Genomic DNA, 19613 nt, shown 5'->3' with positions numbered 1-19613 from the left:
GAGCTTTAAGCCAAAAGTAGACCTTGAATTTTTTTGTTTCCTACGACTATGCCCTTAGGAACGTTAAAAACACACAGAGGTAAAAATGCCAGCACAGTCACCACAGGCCGTAAATTACGACTAAGACAGTCTTTTAACTTCAGCTTAAGTTCATCACAGTTGTTTTGTACCTGCTATTTAAAAAAAATTTTTATAAATAACTTATTAACCTAATTAAACCCACTGTGCACAGACAGTTCATTCAGTGGTCGTTGCTTGCATATTTGCAAACCTCAGGCCACATAAAGTAAAAATCCTGATGCCAATGCACACTTCTAGACTCAACCAGATGTCCTGGAAACCTTCTCCCTCAGCCCTTACCTTTGCAATAGTAACTCTTGCGCAGCAGCTCCATGTGTTTGGTGGGTCGATCATCTAGAGGGAAGTATCGATGATGCTCAGAGATGGCTGTGAACTCTCTGTTACCTTTGACCTGCTGGGCTTTGAGAGCGATAGCCTGCTCTAAAAGTCTCAGGTTTCCCCGCATCATGTCATACATTTCTGACTCTTCGGCCATCACTGACGGTTCATCCTCTTCATCATCCCCGTTTTCTTCATCCTTCTCTGATTCCTCAGACCGCACTTCGATGATCATTGGAGCTGCTGGGACCTGGCTGGATATACAACTCTGTGGTGAGAGGGGTGTGTGGGTACTGTAGTCCTCCTTTCGGGAGCCCTGAGTTGCATGATTCACATAGGGGTCAGAGTGGCTGTACTTGTCCAACTTTTGATCTTTCACTTCTTCATCATTGTCATACTCTTCCTTGCAGTTTTTTTCTTCCTGTGGCTTCTTGTCATTCTCTGAAAGCTGTTTACTGATTCCCTCTGTGAAATACTGGTGGTCTGACTCTTCCTTCCTTCCATTCACTTCCTCCTTAACCATTTCGTCTTTTAGTTTCTCATTCAGTCCATTCACAGTGGATGTTGTTTGGCATTCACATTTCTTCCCAGTGCTCTTTTCCTCTCTGTTTTCCTCCTCTTCTGGTATGGTTGATCTATCCATATTTTTCTCTATGGCCACAGAATGTTGTTGCTTTTTTTGTTCTTGTTTTTGAGGAGATGTGGTATGGTTATTGTGGCTGCTGAGGTGCAGTAGAGAGTTGGCTACTATATGCTCATAATTGGAAAGGTCATTTGTTTCAACAGATTTAGCCTTCTTTGTGCAAGATGCCTCAATGATCACACACTCCTCTGTGAGAGAAAAAGAGCGAATGAGAAAGACGTATTTGCTAATAAACAGTGTATTACTAATTGACTAACAAACATTTGTCATTTTTTTGTCAACATCAAAATCATGTGTAGTTTTGGGAATTATTTTTCAATATTTCATGGGTAATAAAAAAAACCTTCATTAGTTAAGTTCAAGGGTGAGTTGCTCTTCTGTATAACAAGCCTACAGACATCAGTAGCCACAGGAACGTGGTACATGGCTGTTGCACTTTAAACACTCACCTTCATCACCTGCTTCTCCTATGTTGGGGCTTCTGTCTCTAGCTTCCTGCTCTTCTTCTCCTGCATGCTCTTGATTTTTATGCAGCTGAGGAGATTTGCTCTCTTCTTCCTCATCCTCTTCCTTTACCTCTATCTCCTCACTGCTCCCCTCACGCTCTTCATTAAAGCATCCATCCATTGCCAACTTCAGTGGGTGGGACTTCCTCTTGGATGGTGAGTGATTCTGTTCTGACTCCTCCTGGAGCCTTCTTTTTCTGGCAATAGGGCAACTCATTGTACTATGGTAAAGGAAAAAGTGGAAAAAAATATGAGAATAAATGTCATTACAAAAGCTCTAAAAAAAATCCACCAAAAAAGCCAGTTTACTCATGCCATAGGACAAAAGGCAATGTTAAAGCAACAAACCATGCCATGCAGGAAGCACATACTAACTATTTAGAGCAAATGAAATGTAAGAACTAGAGAAAATAATAACATCTTTGGAGGGTGCTGTGACAGCCCACACCCATTATACATCAAAGTCAATTAAGTGAAAAGCTTAATTATGCCACAATCAAAGATAGGTACAGAGAAGGAAAAAGAGTGATAAAATGAACACAACAGCAGACAGCACAATTCAATAAAACTCCCAGCTCCAAAGTGTAGCTACTGAAGCAAGACTCTGTGCGATCTATAAACACGGGTCTTCTAAAATAGTCTTCTTAATAGATACATGTGTAAATAAACAAAAAAGTAATATGTTCACAATAAGCTGGAGACGTGCCACAACGAACGGTGCAGAGAGGAAAAAAAGAGAGAGACATACGGAGAGAGAGAGAAAAAGAGAGAGAGTGAGAGAGAGAGAGAGAGAGAGAGAAAGAGAGAGAGAGAGAAAGAGAGAGAGAGAGAGAGAGAGTGTACTTAGAAAACTAGAAAGGAACAAAAAGAAAAAGAAAAACAAGAGAGGCTCAACCAGAAAAATTCAGCAGAATTATAGGTATTCTGAGAAAACCTGACATGGGTGGCTATATCGAAGAAGGCTCATAAGGGGAAAAAAGCTGGAAAAAGATGGGATCTATAGAGGACTACAAAGGACCTATAGAGAATTATAGACAAAAGATTATATGGGTATTTCATCTGTCATACCTTCTGTGTCGTGCATATTTGCCACTGACATGACCACAACCATTGCATCCTGGAGTAGGGCAGCTATATGGAGTCAGAATTAGTTTAATTTAGTTTAAGGCTTATTATAATCATTATTATTATTTATTATTATTATTATTATTATTATTATTATTATTATTATTATTATTATTATTATTATAATTATTATTATAATTATTATATAATATTTTGTTTCACCTTTCATCTTATTTTTAAGTCAAGGCCTTTTGGACAGATAATGAATATTTACCTCAATTATACTACAATCTTCCACATTTTGTGCACCTACATCTTCCTAACACTAATCTGACAGAACACATGTCATGACCTTCACACAGGAGGACATGAGAAAGGGCCAGGACCTACAGCAGGGCCATTTTTCTATGTCATGCGAAATGATAATCAGCATTTATGTATATGCATTAAAAAGCAGGTTAATCTGAAGTGAGAAGCTGTGTTAATGCAAAATATTTAACATATATGTAAACAAGGAGGTTTTGATCCGAGGTACAACATACATGCAAGGGCATGCAACCCTCTCGAAAATGTTTTCAATCCCGTTTTAGATTCCTTTTCAAAAAAATGTGTTGTTTTGTGATGTATAACTTAAAACATGCAGCTGAAAATGATTGGCCACAATGATAGAATGTTGGCATATTTGTCTACACAGAGGAAATCTGTCTTACCTCAGCTCCTGGACTATAATCTCGGTGGGAGCTGCAGAAAAAAAAATGATTCAATATAGAGTGTCAAAAACTAGCAGAGGAAGCGTAAGTCCAAATAACTGCAGAAAAACGACAATCAATAAATCACAAACACAAAGAAATCCTTAGATGCTACATACAGCAGCATATATGATTGCATTATCAGGTAAACCAGACATGGCCACGTGAACACGCGCACACACACAAAACACTCATGCCATGAACAACTGATTCAGCCAAAAACACAGTGTTGATGAGGAATAAAAAGTGCAGCTATATGCAGCCTTCAGCACAAAAACAGTGATTAATTGCTTCTGTAAAATTAAAGACTAAAGCTAAATTGCAGAAAGCAATAAGCTTAGCATTTTAAATCAATACTTTTGAGTGCAGCACTTATGGTAAACAAATTGGGACAGACTAAAAAGATTGAACTTAGTGTAGGGTCTTTGTTAAAAAAAGAAAAAAAAAAAGAAGAAAAAAAGCACTACTTAGAGCTTTTCAAAAATATTTAATGTATTAAAGTTTTTCATTTTAACTAATGCGTCTGTTTGATTGTATCCTTTTGAGAAGGATTTTTATGAACCGCTGTTTTTGTATGTAACTATCCCCACAATGCACTCTAATCAAACTGTGCTTCTTGTCCAGCAAAGGAAAAATGGTCTAGAAGGTCAGCAAACACAAGCAAATCTGTCTGAATGGAAATGAAAACTGATGCTTTGCTGACCAACTAAAGTGGTGCTTTGCTGACCAGCACAAATGTTGACTCTACACAGATAGACTAGAGAGAGAGAGAGAGAGAGAGAGAGAGAGAGAGAGAGAGAGACTTACTTCGTCCTCCCTTGGACCGTGTGCATGCACGCTTGTCATCAATGTCCAAGCTCATCTGTGACAGAGGTAGAGGAGAGTTTAAAGTGCATTCCTCAGGCAGAGCAGAAATACAGTTCAAATAAAGACATAAATCCAAATGTACAGCCTCAATCTGATAGAATTGTACAACACAAACATACAGTACATGTATTTTTCTTTTGGTAAACTTTTACCTGTTTACCTCAGTATGTTGCACCCCTTACCTTTTTACCGAGAGAGAGAAATGAAGAAAGAGAATGTGAAATTGCAGCAAATAAAAATGAAAGCAAAAATAAAAAATAAAACACACACACACACCCTGTGATCTCTCTTTCTTTTTCGCCATCATTTCATCACCCTATAATTTACTGCACCTGAACAATCAATATGATTGGATGGTGCGCTTGGGGGAGTACGCTGTATCTTTCGGAAAAGCCTTTTTATGACTGAGGCCCCATGTGAGGCTTGAGTGGTTATTATAATAGCACGCATAAGCACAGGGCTAACAATAATAAAAACAGAGTCACTCCAAATCACTGTAATTCTTTTCTCAGGGTCTACTCTCTCCCCATCACTACACTGTGCTTTCTGGCACAAAGGAGCAGGTGTCGAACCCTGTTTCACACTAAAACACACACATACCCACTAGAATGAGCTCACGCTAAAGCTATTGGGTGTTTTTTAAGGCACAATAGTGCCATTAGCCCTGATTACCCGGCTGTGCTCCAAATCAAATGGAATCCATGCAAATGCCCTACATCTCCCTCCCATTGACCCTCCCTGAACCCCACTCCCACTACACTTAGCCACTTTGTTGGAAGAGCCTCCAAACCTGGCAGAAGCACACTAGAGTTTAACACAAGAGTTTCTCTTTCACTTGGCCCCCTTTCTCTTTTGCTCTTTCTTTCCTCTTCACCCTCTCTTCCTGCTGATCGCTGACTTTTGAGAGTGTGGGATAATGAGGATGTTGTGTGTGATTTGGGTGTGGGGCAAGGATAAAAAAGTTGATTGTGTGTGTATGTGTGCACATGTGTGGAGTGTGGGTGTGGGTGTACTAGGGGGGTTGGGGGTTGTATCCGGGTGTACAGGTGCGGCGAATGCCTTCTCTTCCTCTCTCACACACTCTCAGCTCTCTCCACACACTCACAACAAGCCTGCTTTGTGCTTTGCCGATTCGAGATTCACACACACTTAACTGGCCTGGGAGAAAAAGTTTGCTTAAGCATTTCAAAAAGCCCAGCTCAGATAAACCCTGGCATTGTGTCGAAGGTTGTGCGTGTGTGTTTATGCATGTGCCATTCAGCAGTGAGGTCTGTATACCCTCTCTGTGCTTCTGAAACTTCCTTCTGACCCCAAAACACAAAGGCCAGGGAGAGATGAGTTCACTCCATTCTCCTCTCTTTAATGATGATACTGTAGTGCACTCTCCTTTCTTTTTCTCTCCTTCTGTCTCTCTTCATTCATTCCTCCCTCTCTCTTGGACTGATAGTAAACAAATGAATCGTGTAGGCACTAATAGAGCCCGCATTGCTTTCATGTTTTGCGTAACCATAGTTACATGCACGTTCCTTTCAAATAGGTAAGTACATCAGAGTTCACATTCTTTTTTTTTTTCTTTTTAAATTCCACCTCATTAAATTTGTATGTGAGACTGGTCCATTTCATCTGCATTTCCTAGATCTCTTTCAAAAGCCTTTTAATGCACGTTCAGATTATTCCGTTTGTCTCTTTTTGAATCACGGTCTTTGACTGCTAAAATGTATATTAACCAGAAAAGATGAAGAAGACAGAAGTGAGAAAGAAAGACACACCGCGAGATGTCTACAGAAAAGCCGTAGGTTTTCATTAGCTAGAATATAGGGAGGATCGTGCGTCCCTTGAGGCTGCATGCTGCATTATTAATTTTGTCCCTCTCAGCTTTGGGCCGGCTTTGCTTGTGCTCTCTAGGCTGACAGCTCTATGTAAATTGCTGGCTGGGGGCAATGACTCCACAGAGAAGGTCACCTCTCCTCCCCCGGTGTGAATAAATGAGCCTTTTATTCCCCTCCACATTTTTACAAGAAGAGCACAAAACCCACAGTGGCGGAGTGACAGGGCGACTGACGTTCCTGAAAATTACCTGCAGACAGAGGAACACAATTACGGGAGTCCAATGATGTCACCAAGGAGATCCATCATGCCTGTCCATCAAAGGAATAGGAGGAGTGGATTTAATGGGCACACTTGGGGCTTGACTGACAACTAGTGGGGGTTATGGATGTGCATGTGCACTTTAGTGTGTAGTAGCTGTACATTTTATGACTGTATATGTATATAATTATAATACTACACTTTTCATTCCACAGTACTTACTGCATAAATCAGTAAATATTCTCAATATTTAAAAATCATATTTTGACACTTGTTTTATAAAGTGTTTCCAATATGTGTGCTTGTGTATATGTGTATTATTTGAATTTGTGTGTTTCTGTCCCTTGTGAGAGCCTTTTACACAGCTTAAGCCCCTGATGATATTGTTTATCACTCAGGCTATGTGGCATCATATAATTGGATGGTTTCAAAAGGAATGCATGCAACAGCAAGTCTTTAAACATATCACATCTGATCAATAAATCAATGGTGTCAGATGAATGTTCACCATCACAAGCAAACAAAAACACATCCACTGGGCCATAGGGCATGAGTGGTTACACATACACTGTACACATACTCTCTTGCATTCTCTTTCTCTCTCTCATGCACCTTTCTCCCTTTTGACCCCTCCTCTTACTGTAACAAAAAAAGATGGAAGACTGTGAAAAAGCAGGCTGCTCTAAAAAGCATCAAGAAAAAGAAGTGCTACTTAGAGGCCAAAACGCACATCTAAGCATAATTGATAGAGTAGGAAAGGAGAAAAGAAAAGGAGCAAAGGATACAGAACAAGAGGTAGAGTCCAGAGTCTTTGTAAACAAAGCAAACAAAAACTGCTCAAGGACAGACCCACTGTTAAATCTTTCCAGCCTTTTTCAATAATACAATGAGGCTTTTAAAATTACATTTGGGAGAGCACAGAGCAGGTGACATTTAGTCACTTTTGCTGGGTAATGACCTTCATCTGCTGTCACTCTTCCAACAAAATAAAAATAAGTTATAAATGGGTGAAAGAGAGAAATGACTCATCCATGTCAACCTTATTGGCAAACAGCACCAGTAGGTAAGACTCACTTTGATTGCACAATTCTGCGATCTGAGAGAGGGCTGGCAGCGGCTGATCTTGTCTCCTCTCGTCCAGCGCTGATTTACCAGCTTGCCCCGATACTCATTCTCTGATAAGGAAAGAATTAAATAAAATAAAAAAGATTGAGGGATCGAAATAGAGAGACAGGGGTAAATAACAGCATCAGCACTGGCAGAGAGAACAGTAAACTAAGCACAAGTACTATCAGTTATTCCATTCCACAAGGAATGATTCAGCAGCAAAAGGGCCAGATCATCCCATCACCGCTCTGAAAACCCCAGAGTCAGTACAAGAAAAAGACAAACCTGCCTCTTTCTCTCTCTCTCTCTCTCTCTCTCTCTCTCTCTCTCTCTCTCTCTCTCTCACACACACACACACACACACACACACACACACACACACACACACACACACACACACACACACACAGGAATGGCTCTCTAAAAATAATGGAAAAAAAAACTAATTGAATAGAAAGTCATTTAAAATAAATACTGTGTGAAACAAAGAAGGGCTGAAGAATATTTTAGAAAGCAGATGGTTGATAATGCCAGCTAGGGTGCCTATAAATACACTGCATATTGTTGATGCATAGTAAAACAGAATCATAAATCACAATTTGCAATGCCATGTGACTGAGTATATAAGCACATGCTAAAGTAGCTGGTAGACAGTTGGTGCTGAGAATCAATCAAATGTGTGTGTGCGTGTGCTTGCACATACATGCTTTTGGGCGGGGGGGGGGGGTATAAGTAACTAAGTAACTAAAGTAAGTAATGAATCTCTCATAAATCTGCGTGCTTTTCTTCCTTCATGTTTTTTCATTAGTGTAATAGCATTTGCCACAGTGCTAGACTTGCAAGCTCAAGAAAGAAAAAAAGCAATGAAAAAGAAAAAAAAATAAAGCCGTCACACTATATTTGTGTTAAAGTGATCATCCTATTCGTCACCATACACAGATTACAATGTATCTGTTGGATCTCTGTGCTCACAATGGGGCTCATATTGCTGTGCATTTAACACTGTCAACTAAAGATAAATTAGGCTGAACATGCTAGTTATATTATTCTCAAAGTTTTTGCTGATTAAGATAAATACAATAAGCATGGAATAAATACTAAGAAAAATAGAAATCTGTAAAAAAAAATAGATGCATAAAAAAATACAGGATATTGATATGAATTTCCTGCTTTTATGACTTGGCCTTCGTGTTTACACTCTGTACCTTTCCATGTACCAGGGCTGTTAACACTCTATCCCTTCTCTGTTGTATCCTATCTTAACTTCCTCTCTCCTCCTTTCACTCAATCTGTTGCTTTTTCCTCACTGTGGTCTCCCATCTGTTTCAGTCTGGGCACTAAAACACACCTCTGACAGAGAGAGATAGAGTGATAGAGTGAGAGAGAGCGATAGCTTGTTTTCAGTAAATGAGTGGTTTGTTAAACAAGTCTGCCTGTTTCTCTTTCCTCAATCTCTCTCTGTCCATAACATCTGCCCTTCTCCCTCAGAAAGCGCAGAGTAAACAAAGCAGGCAGATCTGATTTGGTGCTTAAAAAACTCTGCAGAACAGCAATAATGCAAAAGAGGACCAGCAGAATGTCAATGAGCAGAATCAGAGAGCTGTAGGTCACTGCCACTTAGAGCTTTTCTACAGAGACTCACACACACACACACACACACACACACACACACACACACACACACACACACACACACACACACACACACACATAATTTGAAATGGGCACGTGTAAACAAAAATTTGGTAGAGTAGCACGTGTATGACACAAACAAAAACAACTTTTATTCATTCTGCTGCTTAACTCCCATCCAAAGTGTTAAAAGTATTTCAAAGAGCTTTCAAGAGTTCAGAGCAACCGGTTTACATTTTTCAGGTTCTCGGGTAAAAATCTCATCTCAAAAGACCACCAATGCATCACCCTTCTGCAATACACAAAGATATCTTAAACAAGTAAAAGCAATTACTGGCTGATTATGTAGAGATAATGAAATTTTCCTTTATGAAAAAACAATTATTATAAAACAGTACAACTAAAATGCATATGTGTATGATGCGAATGAACTGTATAGTTACAGTGGTGTTAATGGCTTTTTCGTCAGCTCTTAGGCAAAATAATATAAGGTAACTATCAGGTAACTGTGTCTGTAGTAACAAATGACATGAGACTGTGTATGGCAGACAAAAAGTTTAACATATACACTGACATGAAGAAGTTTTCTGTTAGTAGATGTTTGTTTAACATTTATAGAGGAGTTTTTACCGTGGTAGAACCAATCAGGGATGTGTTTAAGACAGAATGGTGGTTACTGTAAATATAAATAATAACCAGACCTTTTTCCTACCTTTCAAAACATATTAAATATAACTTTGCACTGAAAAAATAACGTTATTTAATAAATCGGTCTAAACGTGGATTAATTGCTATATGAAGGTATGAGTACCTCATTTTTTTTAAAACATATATGACCCTTTTGTAGATCATGTTTAATCTATTGCCCAATTGTTATAGTCTAATTGGTTTACAGATGGCTGTGAAAACATAAAGCACCAAATCAGAATTTGCAAACAGGATTACGAGCCACACAGACTACACCAGCAATCAAAAGAAGTACACGAAAATGACCCATTAAAAGCGTTTCAACTTTCTGATTACTATTATAAATAGCAATCCTGCATATTTAAAATGAACCCGAAGTCTTGGTTGGTTATTAACAAACAAGAGCCGTGACTCGGTGCTGTGCACACAATAAGAACGCCACACTTTGACCCAGCTGTTTCTACTGCGCATGCGCATTGGCTTCCCGCACTCAAGCACCTGCTACCCTCCTGACTTAATTCACTCCACCTTTTCCACTTTCTAAAGTCCATTGGATAAGCACTGGGTTTATAAGAGTTCCAAAGCATAAGCAAATGACAGTGAATAGAGCTTTGAGTGTGAATGAAGAGACAATTTGGTTAGTAATAAAAAAAGATTGCTGTCTTTACTTTCTTTTTAGAAGTTAAATTATTTCACCCTATCTACTTTAGATAGATAGATAGATAGATAGATAGATAGATAGATAGATAGATAGATAGATAGATAGATAGATAGATAGATAGATAGACATGTGCTTATCTTGAAGAATAATTGTTAAACAATTCTATTTTTCCTTTAAAATATTTTTCTGAATGAAAATTTGCATTGCAAAATAGCCATACACCATAAGTAGTATGTGTTAAATCGTTTAACAAACTTGTTTTTTTTTTTTGTTTTTTTTTTTATATTATTGGCAGCACTACTGTTATAGGAGTAAAGGCGTACAAACAGAGCAGCAGTAGAGTATCGGTTGGATTAACAGCAGTAATGAAAACAATATTTGCCGACAGCAAAACTAACACACATGGGTTATAACGCCAGGAACGAAGTAACAGAGACGAAGCAGCGAAATGGTGGTCGGATGCCATTTCTTGTGAACTGGAGAGACAGCATTGATCACCGGCTTGTATTCAGCTTGATTTTTGTAGCTGTTCATGACAACAACTATGAGATCAAACATCAGCGGACTTAACCCCCCCAATCGAGGTTTCAGCGCATCCACCATCTTGGCTGCAGGTGTTTTGATAGGACACTTCATCTGATATACAACACCGGCGCAACGAACCCCGTTATGCCAGAATACGAGAAAAGTGAGGCTTTAGGATTCATCCCAGAATCGCATTTTAGAGAACGAGAGAGAGAGGAGGAGAAAGTGTGTGTGTGTGTGTGTGTGTGTGAGAGAGAGAGAGAGAGAGAGAGAGAGACAGAGAGAGAAAAAGAGAGAGAGAGAACAGTTCGTTTTTGAGGACTTTGGCGCATCTACCCGGGGCGTTTGACATTTACGGACAGCATCTCCACTCGGTTTCTACTGCTGCGGAAAATCAAATGGCTACCCACCCCCTCTCTCGTCTCTTCCTCCACGCCATCCGTGCGCTCGGCCGGGAGTCCGGTGCTACGCCCCTTGTTACAACCTTTAATCACATATGGCCATATGGAACTAACTCTCAGTTCTGGCGTTGCACTAAAAAACCCTAGACAAGCAGCTTGATTACTTTGAACGCTATTAATTCAGTGACTTATTGCTGAACGTAAGATTAAATGCCCAAATATCATGGACATTTATATCCACTACACAGAATAAACGAGCAAATCCAAAGAACGTGACAGTACAAATTCACAAAGAGAAGGCCTGGTTAAAATAATATTTTAATCGAGAGAGGCGGTTTTACATTTTGTCGGAAAATTGGGATCAAATCAAAAGAGTGCTGCCCAAACGCGCAGGGGCTTTTCTGCGCCAAAAGTGCGTAAGCCTGGGCTCTCGCCTGGGATCGCCATAGTTCACCTTCATCACTTTTTCATGCAACTCTTCACGTCTGCCTTTATGGACCACACTATTCCGAGAAGTATGAAAGCACTTACAAGACCGCTTCAGGCTAATTGTTTCTTTAAAACGTTCGGATCTCGTTTAAATCTACACATATTTATCATGCAATCGGCAAGAGTTCTACATTTACATCAAATCGATGTCCACGAAAGCATTCAGAGACGCCACATTACCATGACCATGACCAGCACATTTGAGATTAGATCAAATCCGTAGCCTTGATATTCATGGTAGGGCATCTTCTAATGGGATACTCTGATTAAGTTAACCTTTAAACTCCACTATATCTGATGAAATGGTTAAAAAACGATGTGCAAACTGTAACTCCAAACAAGCTAGTGCACTTTTCTGGTCGAGCCAAGAGTTAAAGAACATCCTAAACATTTGTGTTTTTTTTACGAAAAAAAATAAAAATAAGACCAACTGTATACTCATACTAAGTGTTTGAATTATATAAATACAAATACCTGAGTAATCAGATAATTCCAAAAAAACGTTGTTCACCCGAGACGCGAGAAGGTCTTCGATGTTTTCGATTTTCTGTTGCAGTCAGTATCACACTATCAGATAGTTTGCCCTAAATGATGCCATTTACCGATAAAAAAAAAACAAAACATAACTGGCCCGGTAGTATCCAGATGGAATGACAGTGGGTAAATGGGTCTTTCCGGATGCTGCTAGGGATGCGCAGGACTCCACATCAGGGCTCTCTAAAGGTTACTTGTTTGTAAGTAAAAAAAAAAAAAGAAAAAAAAAAGGGGAAAGTCTTCATTTGCCTTTGTCAGCGGGAAAACGTAATATTGACTTCCCTTTCCCTCATGAGCCATTGCACCCCCACCTCCTCCTTCCCGTTTGCCATGACATCACGAAAGCTGTAGTAAAACCTACAACATCAGATGGGCTGGGCTTCGCCCCCCCCACACAGTCGTTCAATGGCCATGTGTACAGATATATATACACACACACACACACACACACACGCACACACTCGCTATCTCATGCACTCTCTCCCTAGATAGGCTATAAACCCTTACACGCTTATTCACTCGTAACTCTAACAGGGAGACATTCACTCCTGCGCATGCACGTAAATACTCCAGTCTTAAAGGCTAGCCATTATTTGTGTATCAGGGAAAAAAAACGGTGAGTGGTTGGATGCAGATTATGCTGATCAGTTCTGTCATCTCATATTCATATCAGCGTGTTTCAAACAACATACACGCGCAGAACGTACTACTTTATTGTACTTTTGTACTTCATTGTGCTTTTCCATACAGTTGAAAGGAAGCAAGCAATAAGCCGCTTACCTCACATCCGGAGATTAATCTTTAATATTTCACAATGGGCAATGCATATGCCACTGTGTTTTCTGATCTTTCCCCCTTTGAGTTTTTCCAAATGGTACTGTCCAGTTATTGTCTGAGGCAAAACACTAATATGCGTCCCAAGTTGCGCACAATATAATGGTATCTGTGGCTCAGGCTTTCGTTTTTGAAGACGTGATTGAGACACTTTCCAGTATAAAAAAAGGGCTTATATGCTTATAAATGTCCAAATCCATGGAAAATAGTTACACCAAGCGAAATGAATCTGCCAAACATTTCTTATCATCCAAGTAACTTAAATCGCATTGTAAATAATATTTGACAGAGGAGGGCCGATAGACTTTAAAGCACTGTAAACCTTCTCCAGCTTTCATTACTAGGTGGGCAGACCAGTGTAGTTTGGAATGACTCCCAAATGTAGCTCACACCGTTGTTTTGCTTTGTTGTTTTGTAGCCATTAGTGAAAATGACAACCATTCATTACAAGTCATTTGAGAATATTCGCCACAAATGCCACTCTTTATCTGCTGTCTCCAAGCTGCGCGGGGGGATTTTCAAAAAGCCAACCTTCGCCTTTCAGAAATTGTATTAAATTCTTATCTCTTCGCGGCAGACCCTTTTTTTTTGCTATCTCATTGTTATGCATTGGAGCTGAAATCAATCACGTTACGTCCGCGCCGCATCAATATGATTTGAGCAAATCTTCACAAAACTGAGACACAAGTCAACAAACAATGAAGATAAATATAAATATATATACACAAACAAAATAAATCCCACTGTCTGTCTCCTAGCACACGGCTGAGATTAGGAGTCACATATATGGGGCAAATGTACTTCCTGTGCTGAATGTTGTTCTAACTCGCTATAGATCAAGTACAAGCGAACTTTTATTAGTTGTTATATTCATTGTTTAGTCTCTACTGAAAGTAAAACTGATTGTGAATGACCAAATAATATAACAATGATCTTGTGCTTGTTTGTGCACATTTTCTGCAGTGTTTTATGTCTCTATAGTGCATGTTATGCGAATATATGGCTTGTGTCCGAAGATTTCGTGATCTTATTGCAATATATTAGAATTTCAAAATGTCAAGATGTAATAAAATGTGATAAAAAAAAAAAAAAAAAAAAAAAAAACAGGTTCGGTAGAGATAGTGGACTTTGGTCTTCAGTACTTCAGACAGCGCTTTAGTATCCGCTTTTTTCCAGGCACCTTGGACAGCGACACGGTGCCGCGGGTGGAGCATTTACATTTACAGCATTTACCAGACTTCAGTACAAAAACAGCTTTAGGCAATGGAATGAAAAGGCAACTCATCAATAAAACAAAAACTTTAAATATTTTTGTAATGATTATCACTGTAGCGCTTTTTAAAGCTTCCACTTAAGTTTGCTCAAAATGTCCAGATGCCCAATAAATGCAAATCTTATTATTTAATATAAAAATTATTTATAAGATATCATGAATAAAAATATTAAATAAGGATTAAATGAAATAATGCAGGAGCATTTTTGACATTTCTGATGGCAAACCACTGCAATTAGAAAGCAGTATCTTGTGGAATAATACAACGAAAATTCCATTGCGTTGGATTAATCACCAATACACATTTCACTACTCCGATATCACTGTGTCTATAAACGACTTCCGCTAAACTCTCCCGTTTTGCAGTCAGAGCAATAAAAATTACAGTACACAATGAAAGAGAATAGACAAAATGTTTGTCAAAGTATGCATATTGCATAAGGCAGCAGCTGAGAAAAAAACTGAAACCCCCTCGAACTCTGGGAAGGCCCTTGGCAGATGGAACAAGCTGCTAGAGAACAACAGAAAAGTCTGAATGAATAGCTCCAGGCTGGTATTGTCCTCTGCTTGGTCATTATAGTGCTTGTGAAAAAAGGCAGCTTTTGTCTAGACATCCCTGAAGCACGTAACTTTACAAAAGGGTGCATCACGTAAGTTTTAAATGTTATGCTTTTTTTTTTTTTTTTTTTTTTTTTTTTTTTTTTTTTTTAATAAATAAAAATAAATAAATAAACAAAACAATCAAAACTATTACAAGTCTGTTTAAAAGACATCGGTCGCAACATTTTAACTCAAGATAACTGTATTCAACAAGTGATAGTAAAATTATCTTTTCTGAAATACATTAGCTTATACCGAGAACATGGTGTAACAATCATTATTACAATGATACAATTTGACAATGTCAAAGTCAAGAAAAAAAAAACAATTTTACAGCATTCTATAGAATTTAAAGGAACTAAATAAATGTATGCAAAGTGATTATAAATAACTCGAATTCACGAAAGTAATACACATGTGACTGACCTAAGAAAGTTCCACAAAGCTTCATTGTTGCGGTCCACTCTCCCCACGCGCGACCGGGCTCCGCGCCTAGAAACTAAACTTGTGAGAAAAAGTTGTGGCCAGCTGAGTATAACTTCTGTTTTGGAACTGGGGTGTGGGCGTCTGCTGCTCGGGGGATGACGCAGTTCCCATTGAGCATGGTGCCAAACTCCTAGCCAATCGCAAGCGCTGCTGAACTCACTTCACACAAAGGTCTATACCGACTAATGGCAAACAAGGGGTTTCCTGACGGCTATCTTTATGTTCTTAAAACACAAGAGCTTTCATAGTAATGCATTTGGCTTCTTAACCATCCATTACTGACACCCATATGAAAGAAACACACACACACACACACACACACACACACACACACACACACACACACACTAACACACACACACACACACACACACACACACACACACACACACACACACACACACACACACACACACACACACACACAAACATACATATATACGATATTCGTGTCATGACACTTATCAAAATAAGTTTTATTTCATTCATTAACTGAGTTATACAACAAAATAATACTTGTTCAACTCATAAGAATTTTACCTGTAAAGCTTTCGTTTACGACAAAAGCTATTTAGACACTGAACAGCTGCTGTCTGTTTTATTTTTTTCAAGTAGACAAGTACACATTAATACATGTAAACAGTCCCAATCCAAACAGTCTGGCACATTCATCCATTGTCATTTATTCCGAAGAAAAAAAACCCAAAAAAACAACTAATGCTGACACAGGAAGAACATGCACAAAAAAACAAACTAACAAAAATTTTCAAAAGAACAACAACTGAACATTAGTAATGGGTTGCCAGTCATGCATAAAGTCCAAATAGTGGAGCTGATAGAGTTGCCTAATCAATGATTTCCTTAATCATACACTCAAATAAACAACTATGCCAAATGAATAAAATTGCAGTCAACAACAGGAAAGAGGAAAGGAGATGAGTGGGGTGGCAGGGCTATGTAACCCCAGGTTTTAGGCTTCCCCTGGGCAGATGGCTCTTTTGATTACTGTGTTCTTTCTAGGCCCTATCTTCATATCCTGGCACTGGGTTACCATGGCGAGTGGATATGTAATGGAGTTTTGCTGCTTATTAAATTTGCCATCTTACAAAAGAAATGCTCTCACCTCAAAATGATGAGCAAAACCAGAGCTAGCTTGAGTTTCATTATCACAGGTTGCTTGGCTGCATGTCTAACATTTTCTCCATGCACTGCACACTAATTAACCTATTAACTTTAGGTCTTTCCCATGTCTATTGAAATACTTTACCCTGTCCTTGCTGTCCTTGCTTAATGTAAGGTTTTGGAACAAAATCGCCTTATGTTTTTGACCCACACCCCATTCCCAAAAGCCCCCTACTTCTTTGATCTTATGACAATATCGGCACACTACGGGAGGCTCAGCTCAATCCTGACATGCCTTCCAGCTGTCTACAGGGCACAGAACAAAGAGTTTGTACATATGCAGGCCAAAGTGGTGGAACGTACTGAAGGAGACACAGAGGAAAAGTAAAATACCAAATAACACAGATGCATTTTTTTTTTTATCAATTTGTCACATTGTTCCAAACTCATGTATTACTCATACAGGTATTATTTAATTAATTGTATTGTTCTATTGTAAAACAATGTACTAATTTAAACCTAAAACATAATTTCCGTTCATAACACCAAACAGAATGTGGATATAGTGTTGAAAAAGTAGTTCTAACATTTTTGTTAGTTTAACACAAATTTAATTTGGCATTTTCCAAACACAACAAACAAAACTCTTATTTAAGAATTTCTCAGTTACACATAGTATCATAGTATTAGCTCGCATTTGATATATATATATATATATATATATATATATATATATATATACAACTATACTATGTTAATTTATACATAACATACTATTATACTGTATATACATTTTTAAATAAAATTTCTAAGTTAGAGTAAAAATTAAATATGATAATTTATTGTAAATGTGAATTTTCATTTTAATAAGAGTAAATGATGAAACAATAACTGCATTGCAGCTGTGACCTCACAGATGGGCCTGGAGCATGAACACTGTCTTTGAATTTTTTATGGGCTTTAAACTTCATTTTTTTTTCTTGTCTGTCACTTTTACTTATACAAACACAGACACTGATAGAGCCACATTAGTTCCCACAATCATTTTGTGTCATCTTGTTCGATAGACCTTGAAGAAAAGAATCATATTTGAAAAGTGTCATAAAGAATTCACACTCAATGTTTTGTGAAATATGATGCTTTGTGACACTTTAAAAAAGTTTTCAACCTTTTTTATTTAGATAAATAAGTAATTATTTATTAAGCTATTTATTAATAATAATATTAAAGCTATTGTGTTGTTATTATTATTATTATTATTATTATTATTATTATTATTATTAGTAGTAGTAGTAGTAGTAGTAGTAATAGAAGTCTGAGTTTTAGTCCAATCATTATCTAAAGTTTGGTTTGATTCCTCCTGACGAGGGTATACACTGATGCCAAAGGGCATATATTGCCCTCTTGCCCCCTCCCTTTCCTTGTCTGGACACTTTTGATTATACACCCCCTCTCCTCCTAAAGAACACATCCTCCCATCCCCCTCTACTCCATGTGTGTAGGGTGACAGGTTTTTATTTCCTAGCTGGGATAAAAAGTATTTGTCAAAATGTCCCACAAAGGCAGGGATGACTGACAGTTCTGCTATCGTGGCATAGTTTTCTTTATCTTTTCAGGCTAAGGTTAGGATTTGATTGTGTGTAGGCATAACATTATTTAGCTATATAAACAATAATGTCAGTGTTAGTGGACTTATGTCCTCACAAAGATGATAAGTCAAATGTATGTTTGTGTGTATGTGTGTGCATGTGTGTAAGCAGATTGGGCAGACTGGGGCCTGGCTGGGCGCTGGGCAAACACACACAGAGCTGCACTCCAATCGCCACCTCATTACAATGACAAAGAGCTGCCACACTTTTGGGTGGAGCCTTGGGCCTCTTTGAGCAAATGCGATGTTTAATATGCTTTGTGGAAGAGAAGAAAAGAGGGAGAGGGCAGAGGAGAAAAAAAGACAGAAAGGGGAGCAGGCCCAGCTGTCACTGTGCTAGATATCAGTCTGACACAGCACCACTTTTCCCCCCTCCCCCTTGTTTCCCTTTGCAGAATTTAGTTAGACATAGAAAAAAACAGTGTCTGGAGGGTGAGGTGGGGTCACCACACAAAAGAGCTGAGGCAGCATTGCCTCTATCATAAACCAAAATACATTAAAAGTATAAATGATTGAAAAAGTAAAAAAATAAATTAAAATCAAAGTAAAGAGTAAATAACAAACATAATATCACTATCAAACTCTGACTCAAAATAAATATTAAAATAAGATTGCATAAGCAAATATTAAATTTCTAAATGTATTATGTAATATTATTGCAGCATTGCAGTTTCGGAGAAATTTATTTTGCTGTATTACAGTGCAATTATTTGAAAACGCTAAAAATCTTATTTCTTATATGAACATGATTGCATTTTGCACACATTCTCAAAACTTTGTAGAAATGCTAATTATTTACTTTCCAAAAGCATACTAAATATAAAAAGTTACTGGCTGATTAACAGCAAAATATTAATGCTTCCTTTTGTGACTTTCAGCATACTGTCATTTTCAGCACTATGCACAATTCTTAAATTATCAGTACTTATTGTTAGGAATTTGTTAGTTGAATACAAAATAATATAAAAAGACAGCTTTTAATTATACAGTTGGCCCTAAAATCAACTATAATTTATTAATCATGTAAAGTAATAAGTGGTGTTTGTGAGAAACAGCATAATGTGCATTATTGTTTGTGCAATCTGTGTGATTGTTCTGGGATTCATCTAAAGCCTGTTAAATCAGCTTAGCACATGCATCGCAGTGAAGAAGGCTTGATTTAAAAGGACCTCAATGAACAGAGCACACTGAAGAAAGGCCTAGATCAAAAGATTATTCTTTTTAGATAACATCCCAGAGGACACACAAACAGAATGAAATCCCCCATCCAGCATGAATGAGGAACTCGCGCATCACC

The 19613-nt window shown here is 38.2% G+C and overlaps 1 protein-coding gene across 7 annotated transcripts in view; it reads right to left on the bottom strand.

The window, feature by feature from the left end:
- Positions 1 to 19613, bottom strand: part of myt1b (myelin transcription factor 1b) — a 71809-nt gene that overhangs the window by 16399 nt on the left and 35797 nt on the right. For 3 of the 7 annotated variants that reach the window (XM_083570087.1, XM_083570089.1, XM_083570090.1), the window contains exons 1-6: positions 12294 to 12680; positions 7392 to 7492; positions 4170 to 4224; positions 3324 to 3354; positions 1492 to 1769; positions 361 to 1230 (exon numbers count right to left, since the gene is read on the bottom strand). In XM_083570087.1, coding sequence (XP_083426213.1) covers positions 361 to 1230; positions 1492 to 1769; positions 3324 to 3354; positions 4170 to 4224 — 1234 coding nt within the window. In that variant the 5' untranslated portion in view covers positions 7392 to 7492; positions 12294 to 12680. Of the gene's footprint in view, positions 1 to 360; positions 1231 to 1491; positions 1770 to 2616; positions 2680 to 3323; positions 3355 to 4169; positions 4225 to 7391; positions 7493 to 12293; positions 12681 to 15486; positions 15573 to 19613 lie in introns of those variants that run through there. The other 4 variants (XM_083570084.1, XM_083570088.1, XM_083570085.1 and 1 more) reach the window with 4 other exon arrangements.

Source organism: Silurus aristotelis (genome assembly GCF_946808225.1).
Source record: "Silurus aristotelis genome assembly, chromosome: 19".
Lineage (NCBI taxonomy): Eukaryota > Metazoa > Chordata > Actinopteri > Siluriformes > Siluridae > Silurus > Silurus aristotelis.
This window is presented reverse-complemented; position numbering and strand designations above follow the sequence as displayed.